General features: G+C 41.6%; 1 protein-coding gene across 1 annotated transcript in view; it reads left to right on the forward strand.

Moving 5' to 3' along the window:
* Positions 1–19913, forward strand: part of CD99 (CD99 molecule (Xg blood group)) — a 44205-nt gene extending 24292 nt beyond the window's left edge. Inside the window, exons 8-13 of the mRNA XM_063083756.1 lie at positions 120–188; positions 4396–4443; positions 6465–6503; positions 9364–9477; positions 17589–17645; positions 19359–19913. Coding sequence (XP_062939826.1) covers positions 120–188; positions 4396–4443; positions 6465–6503; positions 9364–9477; positions 17589–17645; positions 19359–19384 — 353 coding nt within the window. The 3' untranslated portion in view covers positions 19385–19913. The remainder of the gene's footprint in view (positions 1–119; positions 189–4395; positions 4444–6464; positions 6504–9363; positions 9478–17588; positions 17646–19358) is intronic.
* Positions 19914–23307: the final 3394 nt, after the last annotated feature.

Here is a 23307-nt window from a genome sequence, read left to right on the forward strand (position 1 = left end):
TGTCCCCACCAGTACAAATGACCAGCTCCCGTTTCTGTTTAGTAAACCACCTGTATGCAAATGGATGCTTCATTTTCTCTACTGCCAAGCACTCATCATTACCATGCATTTTTTTCCAGATGACCCAGCAGCACCGAATCCACCCAAGCCAAGGCCAAATCCCAAACCCAACCAGCCTGGCTCCTCCGGTAAGAGCCTTTAGCCATGTGGGTCGTATGCATGTTTTTTTAGAGTACAGTGATAGCCGTGTAAGCAGAGAGGAGGTCGTTTCAGATTAGCATGTGCTTTCATTGACTCTCTGTACAAGGTAGTTTCAGTGATTAAGTAGAGTGAAATGTACTTTTCAAAGAGATAGTAGGGCACTTCCAAAGCTTCTTAGAAAAATAGAACTGAAAGATATTACAAGTCTTTCCGTGAACTTTTGGAAGTACCCTTGTTTTCTTAGTTTGGATTTGATATTTTTAGTGTGCTGATTTTACTTCTCAAGATTTTATGGAACCCTTAAGAAATGTTAAGATTTTAAACATGTAGATAATATGGGGAAAAGCATTTATGTGTGCTTTCCCTGTAGAAAAGCTATTTTTAAAAAACTCTTTATTTAAATAAGCTTTTCTGACACATCACAGTATTGTCAGAGTAATCTGACCAGCACAGGTTTTCTGAACTGAAAGGTTGTTGAAACTTTAGGTTTTCAGTGGGTTTTTTTTTTTTTTTTTTTAATTTACGTGTTTGCTTAATTTTTAACACAGAAACACATCGATACTGTTTATATCCTGTTGACAATTGGATCGTTATTTCCTCTGGTATTTTATATATCAATTTAAATGAAGCACATTTTAAATAAAAATGCCAGACTTCTGTTTATACTGTCAGATTATTTTTTGCTTATTAATATTCCATCAACATTTTCTCATGTCATCTGATGATTTTTATTACATGGCTTTTAATGGCCATTATATACTACAATATACTACATATTTAACTACATACTATAACTCATTTAGCTAATTCCTAATTTTGAAAATCTTATTACGTTTCTTCTGATATTTTAGAATTACAAAAACAAAGCAAATTCAAGCCATCTTCATGCACTGTTTTTTAAATTATTATTATTCCTTAAAATAGATTTCTGGAAAGCAAAATGTTTGGGTTCATGTGTGCGAAGTCTTTTATAGCTTTTGACATTTATTTTTTATTTTTTAAATTTTTATGTATTTATTTTCTAAAAAATATTGTCTACTTTTGATTATACATATTTGTGGGGTACAGACTTGACTATCAGTATTTGTGTGCAGTATGTGATGATCAAATCAGTATCAGCATGTTCATCATTACAAATCGTACTTAATCTTTGTGTCCTTCACCCAATTACTCTCTAACCCCTTACCCCCTTTCCCACCTCCAGTAACTATAGGTCTTTTTTCTCTTTCTGAGAGTTCAATGTGTTATTGTGGCCTGCCTTCCTGCCTGCCTGCCTGCCTGCCTGCCTTCCTTCCTTCCTTCCTTCCTTCCCTCCTTCCCTCCTTCCCTCCTTCCCTCCTTCCCTCCTTCCCTCCTTCCCTCCTTCCTTCCCTCCTTCCCTCCCTCCCTCTTCTCTTTCTGTGCCTGGCTTATTTCACTTAACATAATTTTCTCCAAGCTCATCCATGTTGCTGTGAATGGCAGGATTTCCTTCTTTTTCATGGCTGAGTAGTATTCCATTGTGTAGATATACCACAGTTTCCTTATCCACTCATCAGATGATGGACATGTAGGGTAGTTCCATATCTTGGCTATTGTAAGTAGAACTACAATAAATGTGTGAGTGCAGGTGTCCCTTCAGCATGAATAATTTCCGTTCCTTTGGGTATACACCCAGCAGTGGGATTGCTGGATCGTATGGCAGTTCTGTCTGTAGTTATTTGAGGAACCTCCATACTGTTTTCCATAATGGCTGTGCTAATTTACAGTCCCACCAACAGTGCAGGAGGGTTCTTCTTTCTCTAAATCCTTACCAGCATTTGTAATTCTCAGTCTTTTTAATAAAGGCCAGTCTAACTGGCGTGACATGATATCTCGATGTGGTTTTGATTTGCATTTCTGTGATGACTAGTAATGCTGAGCATTGTTTCATGTACCTGTTGGCCATCTGTATGTCTTCCTTTGAAAAGTGTCTATTCATCTCCTTTGCCCATTTTTAGTTGGATTGTTTTAGTTTATTTTTTACAGTGAAGGTGTTTGAGTTCCTTGCGTACTCTCGATATTAATCCCTTGTCAGATGTATCATTTGAAAGCATTTTCTCTCATTCTGTAGCTTTGACATGTTTTTAAAAATTGTGCTCAGAATTGAGCCAGCTGTGTGTGCAAATGTCCCCTTTTCCTCACCATCTCCGGCACTGGTTATTAACACCTGGAAAACCTTTGCCAAAGAGTGTAAAATGTTATATACCACTCTTGTTCAAGTTTCATGTCTTTAATTCTGAAGCTAAAAAACAAAACAAAACAGTACATTGATTGGCCACATATAATTTTTATTTGTGTACTGGTTGCTCTGCCCTTTATTTTTATGTTCTGGTATTTTCTTACTGATGGGTGAGCCTTCCCCGTTTATTTGCAGACATTCATTATTGCCAGCCCATTCATTATGAAAGTATTTTCCCTCTTTATTTTTGCCTTTGAATATTTTAATAGCATATATATATATATATATATATATATTTTTTTTTTTTTTTTTTTTTTTTTTTTGACAAGCAGGACTTTGTTTCTTATCCATGAGGTCTTTTCATTTGTATGGCTTCCTTACTTTTTTTTTTTGTGACTATTTATTTTTTTCCTTTTAACTTTAGAATCATTTTGTTATTGTCCCTCTTCCATCTTGAGAAAAACACAAAACCTCTTTATGTTCATTTGAAGTGTTTACCACTATCAATTGATGTATGGAGTGCTGATGCATTTACAAAATTGTGCTTTTTTCTGGGGCTTCAATTCTTCTATGTGCCTCTTTTTCCTGATGATTTAAGTGTATTTATAATTCGTCCCCCCCCATTTTTATTTGTTTCTCTGAATATATTTTTATGTCCATTATTCTCCTATTTTTTTCTGTAAAGATTTCTGTCTACTTTTTCTAACTATCCACTTAATGATGAGTTCTTATTAAACAATAATTCTTTTATTACCATTTCTTAGCTTTTCTAAAAGGCAGTTCTATCATTTGCAAATCATTTTTTAAGTACCTCCACCCTTTTTTATGTTTACACTTTCTCTTCACAACTTACTTGTATTTTTCTTGTATTTCCTTAGCTAGAAACCCCAGGACAACTTTAAATATGACTGATGAGAGCAGGCACGTCTCATTTCTGACTTTAAGGCAAAAGCCCAAAGAGATTCACCTTTAAATAAAACAAAATAAAGCAAGTTGCCTCTTTAAAAAGATATACATTCATTTCAGATTTCAGGAAGTATCGTTTTGTTGTTGTTGTTTGTTTGCTTTTTGGTTTTTTGGTGGCTGGCCAGTACAGGGATAAAACCCTGGACCTTGGTGTTATCAGCATCATGCACTAACCAGCTGAGCTAGCTAGCCAGCCCCAGGATTACCTTTCTATTCTAGTATACTTTCTTTTCCTAAACAGGTATAAATATTAAGTTTCATCAGTTGTATGTGGTCGTTCATGCAGACATTCACATTTATTTTTCTTTCAGCTCATGAATGTGATAGTTTACACTGAAGGATATCTTTATATAAAATACATCCTTGCATTCATGGAGTAAACCCTACTTAGTCGTGGTAGGTTTTATTCAACTGATGGATTAAATCTGATGTGTATCAGCTAGCTACTGTTGCTTGACAAACTATTGCAACATAAAGGGGCTTAATATTAAAAAAAATACATTGTTACTTCTCATGAGTTTGAGCCAGCTCAGCTGATCTTAGCTCTTTCACCTGTCTTTAGTCAACTGGTGGTTCTTCTGGGGTTGGGTTGCATGCACAGGCTTTCTGCTGGGAGGACTGGACTCTTCAGTAAACATCATTTACATCTGTCCACTAGCCTATTGTCAGTCCATTGTCATGGGACAAGAGTGCGAACCCTAACAGAGGTTGTTTTAAAATATATATTTGTATCATATTTGTTCACATTCTGTTGGCCAAACTAAGGCTGAACCCAGAGTCCACGGGTGGTCATACAGTATTCTCTCTAGGATTTTTATTTGTATTCATCAAAAACTAACTTTAGGAGTTTTGAAATAGAATGGGAACTAACTTTAAGTATATATTTGAAAGACTGTAAAGTGGTAGCCTTTTGGGTCCCCCCCCCCTTATCTGCTTCTGATTCTAATGGCCTTTCTTCTTTCACTCCAAGATGTGACAACCCTCCCCACAGTTTCAACATAGCAGATGACACTATTTTTCTTTCCTAGGGGGCATTTCAGATGCGGATCTCGCTGATGGGATTCCAGATGGAGGAGGTAGGGACTCCTTCTGTCTGTTTCCTTCTTCCATCCCATAAAGGCCACCTGTTCTGCCGACTGACAGCAGGGTCTAAAGTCTTGGGCCTCAGTAGAGTCATGGTCGAATGTTTGGAAATCTCTTTGGGAGCTGTACTGTTGGCAGGTGCATCCAGGCTGTGGACAGTAACACCTGCCCTGTAGATCCTGGGTCCCTGGGAGCCAAGTGAAAGGCTCAGGGAGCTTATTTTCTCTCTCATGGAATACAGACCTGCCCGCCTAGCAGGCAGCTCTCAGTCATCCTCTAATTCATCCAGTGACATATTTTCATCTGTAAATATCAAGTGTCACTAATGTTTTTTTATTACTATGTCGTTTCATATTATTTGGTGAATGTGGAAATTGAAAACCAAAGAATGAAGTGATGTAACTTGTCCCCAGGGCCCTAACTGGCAGTGTTACAATGGAAAAGTGGATTTTCTACCCCCTCTTTATAATCTTAGGTCAGATGATAGGCAAAAGAAGTATTTAAGTATTATTTTTATACAAATAAACATGCATATATTATATATATAATATATGCTGTAAATAAATATAATGAATTATAGTTTTATTATATAAAATGTATATTATTTATCATATATTTATGTGTATTTATAGATCCTATATTTATATATGTATACTTAGAATTATTTATAAATAATATATATACTTTTAGTATATTATAAAATAGTTTTGTATGTGTGACATACACTGCCATAGAATGTAAGAGGCAGTATCCTAGCTCTATAGCTGTGTAACATGCGTCCCAGAGAGTGTAACAGGCAGTATTCTAGCTCTATAGCTGTGTAACATGCATCCCATAGAGTGTAACAGGCAGTATCCTAGCTCTATAGTTATGTAACATGCATCCCACAGGGTGTAACAGACAGTACCCCAGCTCTGTAGCTGTGTAATGTGCACCCCATTGAGTGTAACAGGCAGTATCCCAGCTCTGTAGCTGTGTAACATGCGTCCCAGAGAGTGTAACAGGCAGTATTCTAGCTCTGCAGCTATGTAACATGCCTCCCATAGAGTGTAACAGGCAGTATCCTAGCTCTATAGTTAGGTAACATGCATCCCACAGGGTGTAACAGACAGTACCCCAGCTCTGTAGCTGTGTAATGTGCACCCCATTGAGTGTAACAGGCAGTATCCCAGCTCTGTAGCTGTGTAACATGCACTCCATAGAGTGTAACAGGCAGTATTCTAGCTCTGCAGCTATGTAACATGCATCCCATAGAGTGTAACAGGCAGTACCCTATCTCTGTAGCTGTGTAACAAGCAAGGCCTATGTGGACCTGGCACAGTGATTCACAGAAACTGACATTATGTGAACATAGTAAAGACTCTCACAAATTTATAGCTTGCTGGGTGAATTACTGTCTTGGGTTGTGCAGAAATCTTCCATAATTATACAAGCATCGCTTTGAAATCATACACGTGTGTGTGTTTGTGTGTGTGTGTGTGTGTGTGTTCAGTGTGAAAAAAAACAATAAAGGGGGTGTGCACCTGCATCACTTATTTTGGGGGACAGTGTGAAGAACACACCCAGAGCTGAAGGGTTACTTGAGCTGCTGCCACTGCCCACTCTCAGCAGACTGGTAGATTATGGCAAAGCCAGAAGTTGGCAGGAATGTGTGTGTCTTGGATCACTCTGTAGCTGTGGGCTGGTCTCAGGGGGGCTGCAGGATCCTGGCTGGGATTCCAGTGAGAGGAGACAGACTTCATGAGGCACCTCCAGGACTGGCTGGGTCTCCTGGAACCTACTGTGGGAGGGCTGGTTGCTGCTGGGATCTGAGCTTGTTTTTTGCATGAATGTGAACGCAACTGAGCAGGGATATCCCCCTTAAATCATGGAAAAGGACCCCCTGATGTTAAATGACCTTACCTCTGGTCATTCTGTTAAGGCACTTTTATTATGTCAGGCCACAGGAAGTTGATCTCTGCTGTAAATGTGTCTTTTACCCCAAATCTTCCCAAACTTTGTCTTTGCCTTGCAGGAGATGATGACAGAAGACCCAGGAAGGATGGGGAGGAAGGTTCGTGCACCTCGTTTCTGGCATCTCTCCTTTTGTCTCTCGTATATGTTGTCGAGAAAAGATGGGACTGTGGTGATCTGACATAGCGTTTGCAATGTTGGCAGGAGACATGGAAGACAGAAAAAGGAAGGAAAGATGGAGAAGGAGGCAGGGGCGACAGAAATTGCCTATTTTATTACATCCTTTTCCTAAAATTTGCTTTACTTGTAGCAAAATCTCTGGTTTTAAGCAACTTCTTTGGCAAAGGAGGTATTTATTTCCACAAAGATTTTGACATCGATTCTCTGTTTCCATCAATGCCCAAATGTGGATTTTTAAAATGTGTCATGAATGTTTATGGAGAAAGAAAAGCAATTATCTCCTGCCCCCCTTGTTTTCTACGAGTCCATTTATTATTGTTAAGGATCCAGTCCTTGGATTTTAAGAGGTAGTAATTTGTTCATAGCCCTCACCTAAGATGGTAAGGTTGTTTAAAAGGAAACGCCCTGGGAAAATACGTGTCCAGTACATTTATATCGGGCCATCCTTCCTGGCCTTATCAGTGGTTAATGTCTAACCCATCACTTTATCAGGGTGGGCTGGGGTGTGGTACTTAAGCTTGAAGACCCTTCTGCTTTGCATATATTAAACATTAATAGGGTGAACCCCCAGCCAATGGTTAGGGCCAGTGTTTTTGCTGAAACACAGAAAATTATTTGCTGTTCCCCCTCGTGGGATTCTGAAACGGTTCCATCTGGAGAAAATCCTCTAAAGCTCACATACAGTAGTCAGAACTGTGAATCTCTTCATTTTCCACCAGAGGAGGTTGTCACAGAATAAAGGCAACCGTGCATGGATTTTGTGTGGCTCTGTGGTTTTGGCAGTTGGCCTTTGATGTTTATCAACATGGAATAGATCCCATGTTTTCTGATGAAGAAAGCACCTATAACTGCAAACCGCATCATTACAGCAGAGATACAGAGACGAGAGGGAGGGTTTCCTTTTCATCTTACTCAATAGAAGCTTTCAAGCATCCAGTCGTTGAAAACGGTGGGATTCGATTCCACGACCACATCATCTGTGTCCTGTAAATTACCTGGGAGTCTTTACCTGACCCTTGGGACTTGTCAACCCGTTCTCTCCATGTCCTAACCCCCATGTCATGTGCTGCTGAGCTTTGCATCATTGACGGTTGTGTTTTCTCTTTAAACATTTAGGACAGTCCAGATGAATTATTTGCAGGTGTCTTAAAACCTTACTTACAAAAATTCCAGGCTGTCCCCCTCACTGTGGGTCTCTGTAGCATGTGGGGTCTTTATCCCTTTGCACGTACAAATGGCTTTGGGAAACGCCAGCGAGGAAAAGTTTCAGGCCGTCTGGGGAGCAATGATGGAGGGCTTCCTGGAGGAGGCGGTATTTTCTAAGGGTCTTAAAGGGATGAATAGGAGATTTTCAGGTATAGACAAAAAAGAGGGGTCACTATGGGTCTCTGCAGCACTTTGGAAGGCAGCTATGCTCACCACTATACCACCAACGCGCTCACTCTCTGCAGCACTTTGGATCTTTGTCTCTTTTTTGCCTTGTGATGGACACATGGCTGGGTTCATTCAGGTTAAAGACCCAGAGCCTGTTCTGTGTCCCTAGGGCACCAGGGGATGCCTGTGTCTCCATCTTCCCTCTCTTGTTCCTCTCTGATAACACCCCAGCCAACCTCCTGTGCATGCCCCAGCTCCAACCTTGGCATGATTCTCCAGTGCCCCACGTGGTCCCACCTTCCAGCTTTTGCATGTCTGCTCCCCCACCTGGCTTGCCCTCTCTGTGGATTTCCCTATAACATGATGCCACCTTATTCTAGAGGATGTCCCTAAACCAAAGCAGAGAGACCACCTCCTTCTTTGACCAGCCCCCTGCTCATCAATGCTAGAAATTCCCATCCACAGGGGTCTTTGCCTGTCTGCTAACTTCTGCACCACCCACGACCCAGGTCTCTGCTTAGCAAATCTTGGGTGCTCGGTCAATCGATGTCAGCTGAAATGATGTCACTCTGCTCACTTCAGAGCTGCACCTGCTGACATCAGCTCTTCAAGTGCTGTGCAAGACTGTCTCCTTGATAGCCCTAAGTGTCTTCCCTGGTTCACCAAGAGCCTCGGAGGCAGTGGTGGGGTGTGTCCCAGCACTAGGCACACCCAGACTGAGCTCCAGGTCTGTCTCTCTCAGCTCCATGTCTCGGGCAAGGTGCCTTGACTTACCTTGCTTTGTCTCTCAGAAATGGGCATAGAAGGTCCCAGGGCTGAGGTCAACCAGGCCAGAGAGATACCCAAGACTTCTTAAACCCTCTCTGCTCCTTGGGCTGCTGCTCCATTGCAGGGATACCCCAGGGAATGACAAAGGAATGCCATCCTTCCTTGGTTCACATGGCTGCAGGTTTTGTCCACCTGCTGAGCTAAGAACAAAGGCTGAAGAGAAGGACTCCTGTCTTGGTCCCCTGGATGGGGAGGGGACAGGATCTGTCATCTCACTGGAAGCCAGTGATTGGGTTAAGAATGGTCTGCAAGGTAAAATTGATTCCATTTTTAAATGTGACTTCTGGGGATTCCATCTGGGAATGCCAGGTGGCTGGTCTTTCCCACTGTGCGAAAGGATTTGAGGCTGTGTTTGGAACAAATGCAAGGCTTAGGAGCGGGGGTCCTTCCCCAGTGGTGCCTCCACTGGCCCCATGTCTCTGTACTCAGCCCCTGTCCCTCATGCTGTTTCACCTGGGCTGTCCCTGAAGATTAATCAACAACCATGGTGACCTCAAATCTGCCAGCCGCCTGCCCTATGTGGTCTTTTCACTCATTCGCATGTCTCCAGTCACGTTATCTTGTGGTTTTGCTCATAGGTGAAGCCCCGGGTGTGATTCCAGGGATTGTGGGGGCCATCGTGGTTGCCGTGGCTGGAGCCATTTCTAGCTTTATTGCTTACCAGAAAAAGAAGTTTTGTTTCAAAGAAAACGGTAAGTTTTTCATTGTGGGTGCCTCTCCTCTGTTCATTGCTTACTAGAAAACTGTGCTTGCTCTGAAAAACAAAAGCAAAACTCAGGCTGGCAGGAAACACATGTCTGTTGACTGATCGCTCATTTGTACACTTGCTAAAATTCTGGAATCAACCCTTTTAGGGTTGACCCCAGCGCTGCTCTGCTCTGTGTTTGGTTGTGTAAACTTTTGCAAGTTACTAACTGCTCCGTGCGTAGGTTCCACATCTATAAAGTGGGGGAAGGAGGGAATCTACACTGCAGAATTTATGTGAGGATGAAAGACAGTTGTGCATGAAAGCCTTGATGCATTTGCTGGCCGAGAGGAAGTGTTGGAGAAATGCTAGCTCTTGTAATAACCTGGTTCCGTTGCTTATGACAGAATACCTGAAACTGGGTCATTTATAAAGAAGGTGAATTTATTTATTACAGTTTCAGAGGCTGCAGGTCCAAGGTCCAGGGAACACATCTGGTGAGGTCTTCTACAGAGACCAGGGTGTCCCATGGTGAGAATGGGTTGAGCAAGAGAGAGCTGAACTGCTCACTCGCTCTCCTTTTAAAGCCATCAGAACCACACGCATGACTCCATGAATGGATCAATCCATTCACAAGGGCACAGTCCTCACAATCTAATCACTTCTCAAAGGCCACACCTCTCAAATACCATGATTGGATTTCCCACCCTCTTAACATTGTTACAATGGGGGTCAAGTTTCCAACACATGAACTTTCAGGGGACACATTTGACCCAAGGGAGCTCTTGTGATTTCTTCATTGTTACTGACAGTCACCATCCCCTTCCTTGGTCATAGGACAAGAGTCTTGGTGGGAGGCCACCATGTTGTTTTCTGCACCCAGGGGAAATTAAGATAAAAACACAGCATGTCCAATTCCCTTCCTGCTAGCACAGAATACCAAAAGGCATCTGGGAATCCAAGAGGGCTCTTGGATGGGATTTAAAGTGTAAAGGGGAATTTGAGAAATGCCACCCCTTACCACCAAAGTCCCTCAGTTATTTAGGATTTGCTGTGAAGTCAGTAAGTTCTGTTGTTTTGAACACAGCTAAAGTTCACACATCTCTGGATGGTTCTATTTAGGTCTTGCTCACTCTGGTATGACTAGTCAGAACTGGGCTCTGGTGTGGTTTGTAGGGATCCCACAACTCTGCATGCCCTCATCTCCCTGGAGGAGCCTCTTGAGATTTCCCAAGCCACCGGAAGTCTGAACTTCTCAGCCCACATAGGATCTTAAGACCTTATGCATTCTTGGTTGTTGAATCCTATGCCCAATGCTGGGCTTCCTGGGGATTCTAGGGAGATGCCCTGAAGATTTAAGTAGATGTTGGTGGAGACAACATTAGACCATAGGGATGGAGTATACTCTGAATTTTCCCCCATTCCAAATATTTATATCCACAAGGATTATTTATAGCCTGGAAGTAAGAGTCCTACGTAGCTGGATCCAGAGACCTAAAATAAGCTGCTGGTGTGTATACCCCTCTTCTTGCTGTCATCAGCAATGAGTCGTGCCCAAATAGATGACCTGAAAAATGGTTACATTGTGTAATGTTAAATGTACTAATTATCTTGATTTGAGCATCACATATTGCACACAGGTATTGATATTGAGCGCTGCACCCCATGGATATGTACCATCAATTATGTTTCAATAAAAAGAAAAAAAAAAAAATAGGTGACTCATTCAGGAAGATGCGTATAAAAAAAACTTATGATTAGAAGAACCAAGGGTGAAAACCAAAATAAGACATCATTTTTTTCCCTCTCTTGCTTCTCCTAGAAACAGTTCAGAGGTTAAATTAGTAAGGACTCAATGGAAGTGAATGTGTATTTCCTTTCCAATTATTAACTTTTTTTTTCTCTGAAGCTGTTCAACTCAGAATACACCGTTAAGCCAGGAAAAGAGTAAATTGCTCAAGTTTACTAGAGAATAATCCACACAAGAGAATAGATTTTTTTTTTTTTTTGAAATTCTGAAAATCTTTAGCTCAACCCAAATTGGATTCTGTAGTTGCAAAGCATTTCTTTTCCTTTGTGTGTGGGATTTATGAACCTTTGGGATCTTGTGGTGCCTTATGTATGGTGTATACACATATCCAAGGCATACGACTTTGGGGAAAACCCCAGAGTCTTAATAGATTTGTCTTTGTCGAAAATTTGGAAACAGAGATGGGAAAAGGCAAAACCAATTTTTTTTTTCTCAGTCCATCCCATCCCACCCCTGGGTGTTGGTCTTTGGGGGAAGCATCCTCTCCATTTGCTGTAGGAAGGAAGGCTCTCACCTATCGGGTAGGAGTAGTTTTCTTACAATTTCCAAAAATGAAAGCCTCCTTTCTGAAGAACTGGCTCAGGGGCAGTCCAGGATTCAACTTTTGCTATTCAGAGGCAAGTCTCATTTTTCTTAATATTTTCTGCAGTCTTTTATTATTCCGAAGCCAAATTAACACAAGGTACAACTTTAAATCTTGGTTTGCTTTCTGGGTGTTACCAGCTTCAAGATCTTGACCTTCTGTAAATGCACAAAGCAAAAAATCAACTAAAATGATAAAATAAAATAAGCAAATTATAATGAGGGAAGCAAGCTGGAGCTTCTGATTTCAGTAATCAGGCGCTTTTGTCTCTGGCTGTAAAATAAATGCTCAGCATGAGCGTGGAAATTAAACGACGTTCTATTCACGTAGCAACACCGAGAACCTAACTCAAAAGCATGAGTGGCTTTCAGGCTACGTTCATGCACGTTTCTGTTTCTAGACCTGTTTCCTAAAATGAGTTTAACACCCGTCTCAATGGCACGGTTTTAACAACAGAGATAGACTTGAAGTGTACAATCAGTGTATTGGGCACATGAAGATGTTAGAGGCCCTTAGAATCTGTGCAGGATTGTTCTATGGGTTTGGTTTCTGGGATGATGATTTTCAGGTGAGCTTGAAGATTTCATACAGTCCTTGAAGAAATCACGCATAGTTTGGGGAAGCCATTTTTCTGCAAGAGCGAGAGGCTGCCTTTGGGGGGAACAAGTCATTGCATTGAAATTGGTTGTGTGTGTGAAATTGGCATCCAAATTAGCCTGAGGCAAGTGTGTGCAAGCAGGTGCGTCTTCCCAGTGAAGAGAGACATTGGTCAAATACTGTCCATCTTGATCTAAATTTGATGTTTTGAGTTAACGTCTGTAAACATCCACGGCCCAGGGAATTCCAATGCTCTGTCCTTTATTTCTACAGATTTGAATTTGTAGTTGAGGGAGCTTTACCCAGTATCTGTCCATGTGATAGGAGGGGGCTTATTTCAGCTGTTTCTGCCATGTGCTCACGGTCTGTGTCTTTGGTCTGCGTTTGGGTGTGTTGGCTGCAAGGAACCGGGTCAAGGCCACTTACCACATGGAGCTTTGCATGTTCCCACGGATCCTGGCTTTTGGCTGTTGCTACTTGGTTTTAAGGACGCTGCCTCTCTGTGCAGAGCTCCTCGCAGCTCTGGGGCCCATCTGCCAGCAGTTTACCAGGGTTCTTGGCTGATGGCTGGTTTCTTGAAGCTTTGATGAAACTATTGGTTCACCTTTCTCCCTCCCTGCATCTTTACCTCCTCTTCTTAATTTTGGCTTCCACTTCCGATTCTCACTTCTTGCTATATGATGCCCTGTCAGCCTCTACCACGTTTCCTGTGAGCTTTTGTGCCCATCTTACTAACACCACCTCCCTCTGCCGCCTGGGACCCCAGCACACACCTGAGCCAGACCTATCACAAGTCTACTTTGTTATTTTATTCCTTTCAATCTTCCATTTCAGGTGAGTCAAAGATGTAGTGACAACAGAGAACTCTGTCACAGCCGTGACAGCATCCCAACCGATAATTGCTTATCTCCTAAGATGCGGTCGAAAGCCAATCTTTACACCTGCTGTTCTCCTGTCTCCCACTAGAAAATTACCACGATGATGTGATTCTCACGTGGGACATTTTATCCCTTGAATTCTGTGGTTTTACCCTTCTTGATGTCCAGAAGCTCATTATATTAAATTATAGTCGTCTATTATATTATATTATTGCACAGGTGGCTTCCGAAACTGAAGAGAAACACAGACTGTTTTTAAACGTAAATCAACAGAAAGAAATGGGGTTGGCAACTTCTACCTACAAATGAGGTTCATTCCCTCCAAGTCCATCCTTGCCAATGGGACAAGCCGGTGGTCAGAGGCTGGCCACCCTCTTCCCTGTGGTGTCCATTGGGTCATTCAGATTTGACCTTTTATGCCACGGATGGATTGGTCTTTGCCCCCTGCTTTCTTAGCCCTTGAATTTTAAAGATTCATTTCTTCCTTTTCCCAAGAAGCAGTTCCTAACTCTTTCTCCAATCTGTTCTTCCTAATACGTGAACCTCTCAGTTCCCCGGAGATCAAACAAATGAACACATGTTTCGGAATAACCTAAAAACCTCATCATGATCTTAATGTTTTAAGGTCTGTTGAGAATTGGTACATGGTCAGCCCTACTGTGCACCTGAGCATTGAGTCTCTGTGTGGTTCCTCTTGTGTCTTTTTGTATCCCTGAAACATGGAAATCACAGCTGGATTTTCCTTCCCTTTGCAAATTCCACCATCTCATTCTTGGGTGTTAAAAATGCATCTCTCATTTCGACCTCTTGCAGAGCTCACCCACAACCTCCTTGCCGTGGAGTCCTGAAATCTGGGTTGGGATCGGTGGTTTAAGGGTGATTTGGTCAGGGCTTGCTCTACTGTTGGGCTTTAAACTTTGCCCCTGTGGGCCTGATCTCCTTTCCATGGGGGTCACCTATACCGCTCTTTGAAAGATGTGTCCCCAGGTTTCTCAGTTCAGATCCAATGAAGCGTGTCCCCCAATCAATGCAGGACTAAATCTGAAATAGAATCTCTGGGTGCTCCAAAATGTCAGGCCTCATGGTGGCTTACAGATCAGCTCTTGCTGGTCAGTGGTCCCCACCAGGCATGGGGTAAAGATTGGCCTCGAGTGTGGTATAGCCTTATTGTTCTGTCTCATTGCTTAGATAACTACAGATGGTTGCCAGTGTAAAAGCAAAGCACCGTGAGGGGTTTCCAGTTGATTTTGGAGATGCAGAGTGCGTGTTCTTTTAAGTTGAGAGGGGAAGTTTGATGCAGATGGGGCGATGAGCATCTCCTAGAATGTGCTCTCCTCCTGACGAGCTGCGATGTTGGGACTTTTGCCCCAAACAGGGGATGTCCTTGTGATTGTTTACTGTTTCCAATGGGCTGTTTTCTTCTTCTTTAAAAGTAGCCAGACTTTACGTAGTGTTCCTTGGCCCAGAAGCATTTTTGTCTTTTGCCCTTTGTCTTTTTTTTTTTTTTTAAATTTTTGTTTTTGATATTTTGTATGTGCCTCTTGAAATGATTGCAAATTTAGACTTTCACGTCATGACAGTTTGCCGTAAAATGTGCCTGTGGTGATGTATTAGTCCGATTCTGTTGCTTATAATGGAACACCTCAAACTGGATAGTTTATAAAGAAATAAAATTTATTTCCCATAGTTTGGAGGTGGGGAAGTCCAAGGTCCAGGAAACACATCTGGTAAGGGCTTTGTTCTCGGTGGTGACTGCAGAGATACAGGGTGTCTGTCACATGGTGAGGATCAGCTGAGCAAGAGAGAACTAACCTGCTCACTGGCTCTCCTTATAAAGCCATCAAAACTGTGCCCATTACTCCAGGAATGGATCCATTCATTCACCAGGACACAGTCCTCACAATCTAATCACCTCTCAAAGTCCCCACCTTTCAAATTCCGTGACTGGACTTCCCACCTTCATCACTGTTACATGGAAATCAAGTACTCAATACATGATTTGGGGGGTACACATTTAACTCATAGTGACAACCTAGCACCTCCCCTGCTAGGAAAACAAATGGCATTTGGGGTAAACTTTTTCACCAATCTCCTTGAACTCTCCTTTTTGGGTGTTTTTCTTTTTTTCTTTCTTTTTTTGTTTACTCTTCGAATGTTGGCTTCTTTGTGTGAGTGTCCTTTAGTGACTGCAAGAGGGTGGTTATGGTCACTAAATTCCTTTAATACAAATTGTGATGCATTTTTCTGTTTAACATTATTAAAAGTTATGCTGCTGTAGTGTACATGTTTCTTCTAGAAGATATTTTAACCACAGAGGGCACAGTTTTACCAATATTAAAGTTTGTGAGCAGGACATGCATTGCCATGGATATGATGAAACTGTACGAGTACGTTCTGTGCTGAAGCGTGTGGCTTGTGTGTTCCTCCCAACGATGCAGTAAAGAAATAAATATATTTTATCTGTGAATCGCTTAATGCATCTTGAATTCTGTTGCCGTATGTCAGAAGAGAAGCTAAACTGAGAACATTTGAGGCAGGGGGTGATAATATTGGCATTGAGATGTGTTTCAAAAATTTTTAAATGGAAATTTAGAAATAAAAACAAGATAGACTGGGGCAAAGTGCAGGAGGAACAAGCAAGCCCGGCCACATGAGGCTGATCAGCTCTCATGCCCCCCAGTGAGCACAGTGCCCCTTGGTGGTCTGATCCCTCTGCATTCTGGGGAAGGTGGGTACGGAGGGCAGGGGGACTGGGTTCAGCTGGAGAATGGTATGAAAAGGTGGAAAAAAAGAAAAAAAATGTCCCCTTTTCCCAGGGGCTGAAAAGATACTAATCTCTTGATGTTCTCTATGCTTATTTTTGATGGGATTGGGGGACAGAGAGAAGTCAAGATGTTCTTTACAAAGATGCATGCATCCTTATTAAAGCAGGGGCCTTATATGTGCAGTGTTGAGGGAGAAAAAAAAAAACTTAATATAGAGCAAAAGAAAACTGTTTGGATCCCTCGGGTAAGGCCCTGTTTATGTGCACCACGCATGGAAACATTGTGCACTGCACTTGGAAACATTGTAACAACATCCTCACTTCTGAGTGTTGCAGTGGCTGTTAGGTGTGCACTGCACATGGAAACATTGTAACAACGTCCTCACTTCTGAGTGTTGCAGTGGCTGTTAGGTGTGCACTGCACATGGAAACATTGTAACAACGTCCTCACTTCTGAGTATTGCAGTGGCTGTTAGGTGTGCACTGCACATGGAAACATTGTAACAACGTCCTCACTTCTGCGTGTTGCAGTAGCTGTTAGGTGTGCACTGCACATGGAAACATTGTAACAACGTCCTCACTTCTGAGTGTTGCAGTGGCTGTTAGGTGTGCACTGCACATGGAAACATTGTAACAACGTCCTCACTTCTGAGTATTGCAGTGGCTGTTAGGTGTGCACTGCACATGGAAACATTGTAACAACGTCCTCACTTCTGCGTGTTGCAGTAGCTGTTAGGTGTGCACTGCACATGGAAACATTGTAACAACGTCCTCACTTCTGAGTGTTGCAGTGGCTGTTAGGTGTGCACTGCACATGGAAACATTGTAACAACGTCCTCATTTCTGAGTGTTGCAGTGGCTGTTAGGTGTGCACTGCACATGGAAACATTGTAACAGTGTCCTCACTTCTGCGTGTTGCAGTGGCTGTTAGGTGTGCACTGCACATGGAAACATTGTAACAGTGTCCTCACTTCTGCGTGTTGCAGTGGCTGTTAGGTGTGCACTGCACATGGAAACATTGTAACAGTGTCCTCACTTCTGCGTGTTGCAGTGGCTGTTAGGTGTGCACTGCACATGGAAACATTGTAACAACGTCCTCACTTCTGAGTGTTGCAGTGGCTGTTAGGTGTGCACTGCACATGGAAACATTGTAACAACGTCCTCACTTCTGAGTATTGCAGTGGCTGTTAGGTGTGCACTGCACATGGAAACATTGTAACAACGTCCTCACTTCTGCGTGTTGCAGTAGCTGTTAGGTGTGCACTGCACATGGAAACATTGTAACAACGTCCTCACTTCCGAGTGTTGCAGTGGCTGTTAGACCCTGATTCAGGGATCCAACAGGGTTTTGAGATTTAGAATTGAGTCTTCTCACTGGAGAAACACCTGCACCTGCGACGCAGGCTCCCAAGCATGTTTGTGCATTTCGTGGAGTGCTTTCTTCTGTTGTACTGAGCCTCTGTGGGTGTTTTGTTTTTCGTTTTAGCAGAACAAGGTGAAGTCGACATGGAAAACACCCGCAACACCAACGCGGAGCCACCTGGTAAGAAGGGACGGGGAAGGTTGGTACCACGGGGAGGGTGTATCAGTTTTAGTTTCTCCAGCTACAATACCCTCCTGCCCACATGCTCAAGTTCGGTTTTGTGGTATTGGTTGTGTGTTCCTCTATGGGGGAGATTCATTTGGGAGATGACGTGTCACCTCCCTGGAGCTTGAGGCTTTGGGTAAGATTTAATGATGCTTAAGCCTCACTTGAACTGCATATGGATTAACTCCACCTGTGAGGGTGTGGTTTTTACACTAAGATTCCTGGGGTCTCCTTGGCCCCAAACACTGTCTTTTCTGCTTCCTGGCTAAGCACTACTGCGCAAGTTACCAATGAGTAAAACCGGATAAAAACATATTTACCTCTTGGAGACCTCACTTTCTCTCTCTTTAAATGGAGAAAGTAATACCTGCTTTATAAAAGTTTTGGGAGGAATGAATAAAATTGATAAAGTATCTGTTGCAAGTCAGTACTCAATACTGACGGGTTTCGTTATTATCAGATTATTTCAGAATGTTGTCTTCTTTTTCCAGACCTGATTCTAGTTTATCTGTTTAAAGGGTGTGCTGAGCATTGAACACGAAACTTCATGTATAGACAGATCATACTGGTGCCAAGTAAAGCAAAATGATATCACTCCCTTTTTGTGAAATACAAAACTTCTGGTAAAATCCACAAATTTAATTTGAAAAAAAAAAAAACAACTAAATAAATAAATATGGATTAAGATGATTTTCCAAGTGGTGCCCAGTTGGTGCATTTGAAAGTCAACAACTTCCTGGTATGTTTCCAGGATTAAAAGTACATCTTCCCAAAATACAACATTTTGTCACATTTTGCCATCACTTTTTAAAAAGTCCTTCTGACCAGGTGGAGACTCTGGCCACAAGCACAGACTGGTTAAATGAAGGAAATGTCTCAGAGATAAAGTCAAGGCCACTTTCGAAAATGGCTGGAAAAAAAAATTGTGTGTGTATATGCGAGGACACTTCAGAATGTTCATGGAAAAATTGAACTGAAAGATTTATACAGATCTTTCCACAACTCTTTGAGCTACCCTCTGATATCTGTTGTGTATGCGTTTCTTTCTTTTTTTGTTTTATTTATGCATATGCTGGACTCTAAGAGAGGCAGCATTTATTTTAACAGGACACCGACCCAACTGAGATGAGTTTTTAAGAAATTTTAAAATAATTAGAATTCTAAAAATATAGAGAGTTCTAGAATGTTAGTGCCTAGTTTACTAAATGTACAAATCAGGGAAAGATGTTCAAAATGAGCTATTGTCCTCAAGCAGCAGGGGAGATTTCTTCTGCCAAATGTGCCTCTTGAGGACGTCCAGCTTTACGGGCCAACACGTTGCTGTTTATGTGTGGGCCTTTGTCCTGTCGAGAACTTGGCTTTTCCAGCTTTTTCAATCAGCTTATTCTGAAGGAAAATCCCATTATTATTAATTTTCTTGTCCAAATCCCATCTACTCACTCCAACATAGTTTCAAGAATGACATGCCAAATAAACTCCTAACACCTAAATGAACGGACTAGAAAATCTCAGCCGCACAGGGTTGTAAATTAATAAAAATCACATACCCTGATTTAGAAAATTATTCTGAAATTCGGTATATTATACATAAGATAATTTGAGAAGCCATGTGCACGACTGTGTTGGGGGGATTGGGAATAAGGTTCTTTTTCTCTCTGCTGTTCACAGTTCAGCGCACTCTTTTAGAGAAATAGAAGAACTTCGTGACAATGCAGACGTTCGAAGGAGGCTTGTGACACCTGCCTGAAGCTCCTCTCCTGAAAACACCTGCATGAGGACAGAGACACTGGCTCAGGGAGTGGAGCCTTCCCGTGCCTGCCTTAGTTTTCATTCATGTTGGACTCTCTGTTTCCACCTTGAGATGTGCTTTACCTGTTGCCGTGCTGGGCGGATGATGTTTTTACTAACAACAAGTTTTACATCCAAGTGGGGACTTGGGCTGTGCCCTCTCCGAGGCCCTTGGGGATTTCCTGTGTGATGTGAAAGGCTGACCATTACCACGTCCCTCTATTCAATTATCAACCCCACCAAAGTACCCCGACCCGGAACTCTGGGCCTTCATGAATTACGTGTACTTGAGCACGTCTGGAACGTCCCTAGAGGCATTGACCATTTTTATAATGTGAGGTAAGACTTGCAATTGGTTTTGTCAATGTTTTCTTCATTTGGGAGGATATATATATTTTTTTCATACCAGACTAATAAAAAGGAATTAGAAACCAACTACTTTCCTTACATAAATGTTTTGCCATGGGGTGGATTTTAAAGCAGGTTGTGGAACTTAGTGAGATGGATTCCAGGTTCCCTTTTCGGGGACTTTATGGTATATATTTCAGTGTCCTTTTCTTTCACCCATCCTGCCACGTGGGGACGGGCACTCCTTGACACCCAGATACTCCTCTCCGTGCAGATACTCCCCTCCAACCAGGTACCCCCACATCCAGATACTTGCTGCATCCAGATACCTCTCTGAATCCAGCTACTGTCTGCATTCGGATATTTCCCTGCATCCAGATACTCCCTGCATCTAGACACTCTCCTGCATCCAGATGCTACTCTGCATTTCTGTGGGTTTCATGGGTTTCCACATGTACATTTTGTAAAGACTGTATAATCCTTAATCATTTATACAGTCTTTACAAAATGTTGAACTACTTTGATGTGAGAGCTGGGTTTAACATAGGGGTAACACAGATTTGTGGCAGAGAATCTCTTTTTCTTCTTCTTGACAGTGTAGCATTAACTGAAAGCATATTCTCTTTCCTGCAACAAACAATGACTTTTCCACATTTAGGAGTAAGTCCTATTTAGGGAAAGGCATACGCTGCAAGGCTTCCTAAATGCGTGTTTTTACATAAGACCTGGGCAGGGCTCTGCTTCGATTTTTGTGTTAATTTCATAAAAAATATAAGCCACGATATTCCAGATGGGGTTGAACTTATCCATAAACTTTCCTCCAGTGAAAAATGAGGATGTCCTCAGTATGTCCCCAGCGGCACAGGCAGGCCAAGGTAAAGCTCTTAGAGTAGTCAACCCCGAGAAAGGCAATTCCATGGGAAAGCTTCACTTTGTCAAATAATGGTGTGAAAAGCTACTGCCTGGGGTGGCACTGAATTTTCATGTGCAACTTCCCCTGTTCAAAGGTGTGGTGTTATCTTACCTGTAGGGGCTGCACCAGATGTGGGAAAAGAGGTGGATGGAGTTGAGTGTCATGGATTCTGAGTCTTTCCCACTTCTGAGCTCAGGAACTCTGCTAGCTATTTGGGGGTGGGCATCTAAGCAGACCCCTGCTGTTGAAGATTCAATGCCTCCCCACACCCGCATCATTCCCGGGATATTGATGGGCACAGTCACCTGGCTCTTTTCGGCATTTGAGGTAGTCCTTTTGTTTTTGACGCTCCTAAAAACTTTTGAGTATGTGAGACAGGTAGGAAAAAAGATGACAAACCCCTAGTTATGTGTCTCATACATTCATTGCTTCCTTCGATAAATACCTGTCAGATGCCACCTGTGGCCCAGGTATGAACAGCAGTGGAGCTGACATTCTAGGTTCCAGAGGATGTAACCAAAGCATCACAAATATCTTATCTCATTTGCCACTTGGAGGGGTTGACCAGACATCAAAGGCTGAAGGCTGGATTAGCCAACACACCTGAGCCTCGTGCGGATAGTGACAAACACCTGGTTATAAAGGTAGAATATGCTGTTCATAGTTTTCTCAAATGTATCATCATGGATTGTCTTTGAGGTCAGACTCTACACAGTGACTTGCTTTGGAATAATTTTAAAAAATTCACGAAACCTTTTTTTTGTCATTCCATGAATAACAATAACATTTTTACAAGTATTGTAATCATACTAAAAGCATACATGGCTTATTAAAATGAACAGAAGAACGGTAAAAGGATGGTATTTTTTAAAGTATGTCAAATTATGGCTCACTTATAAATAAATATATACTTTCAAGAAATATGTCAAGTAGGATTAATTTCTATGGAGGGTGGATGCCCGTCTTTGCAGATGGTCATTTTACTTTCACACTGACAAAAAAATAAAGAGATGATGTTCTCAAAGGTGGATCTTTTGAAAAAGAGAGTTTAAAGTACGCAGCCTGTTAGGCCATTAAATATCTTGGCAAAAACAATTCCCTGTCTCATTATTTTGGAAATTCTTTTTGAAGAAAACAGTCTGACGGCTTTTGGAATTAGGATTAAAAATTTACCTTAGGACTAACAGGAGACAGAATAAAATACTGTTATGTAATAATGTTACATACTCGCTCCTAAGGTGGCTGTTGGTACCAGAGCCGATCTCTTAACTTCTTACAGAAAAAGTCAACCTTCTGTAGGTTTTTCTGGGATTTATTCTGCCAATATTTACTGGACTTCCACTGCATGCCTGGCACCATCAATGAACAAAAAGGCTCTTGTCTGTATCCTTTTTAACACAGGGGAGGATTTGTTGCAATTCTGGGTCATAACATCTTTAACCAACCCACTTAATCTGTGGCCACGATTTTGCTGTCAATAAAATGCTACAAGGAACATCTCTGGATTTACATCATTGTGAGCCCTTACAAGTGACTGTTGTCATCAATGCCCAAAGGTGGCTTTGTCAGGCAGAAAGGCATGTGTGTATTTAATTATTTATGGGCATTGCCAAATTGTGTTTCATAGACATTGCGCAAATTCACAGCATCTCCCATGATGTCTGAGTTTCTCTGCAGCACTGCTCACTTTCTGATCATTTCCAATCTCTTAGTTCAAATATGATTCCTAATCAGCTGCCTAGCACTGCATTTATATGGTTTTAATATATGGCAAGACTTAGGGGTTTTCCTGTCACTCTTTACACAGTTTCCTTGGCCATTCTTTGCTGTTTAATTTTTCATGCATATCTCAGAATCAGCTTGTCTGCTGTAAGAAAAATCCTCAGTATTCTTATCAGGATTTCATTAAATCTACAGGCATGTTGATAATATGGAGTCAGTCTATTTAAAAAGGGATATCTCTCCTTTTGCCTGACTTATTTTTTATTTCTTCCTTAGCATGTTCATACTGATTTACACATCTCTTTCTTTCATTGAAAAAAATATTTTTAATTGACATATTGATTATACATATTTATGGGATACAGAATTAAATGTCAATCAATACATATGTAACATTTCCCATTTTATATGGAAATACTACTGATTTGTTAGTTCCGTGCCATGCTAATTTCTTAAATTCTCTCATTGAGAGAATTTAACACACACACACACACACACACGCACGTGGATACAATAAGTCTTCACATATACAAGCATGAAAGAATCCATCAATTTTTTCTTAAGAGTGTTTGTCAGGAATGCATATTAAATTAAATCTTGTGCTTTTTCAGCATCTAAGGAAACAGTCATATGGTTTCCTACTTTGATCTATTAATATGGTGAATTAAATATAATTACATGTCCTGTAACAGATGACCTAATATTGACCCATCCTTTCATTCTGGAATTGGACTCTGTTTGCTGCTTGTTCTCTTTAGGATTCTTGTGTCAATGTTCAAACGTGAAATTGGTCTGTGTTATGTTTTTGCATTAGTTCAATATTGTGCTTTTTTCATACATAGATTT

This window comes from Cynocephalus volans, chromosome X (assembly GCF_027409185.1).
Source record: "Cynocephalus volans isolate mCynVol1 chromosome X, mCynVol1.pri, whole genome shotgun sequence".
Lineage (NCBI taxonomy): Eukaryota > Metazoa > Chordata > Mammalia > Dermoptera > Cynocephalidae > Cynocephalus > Cynocephalus volans.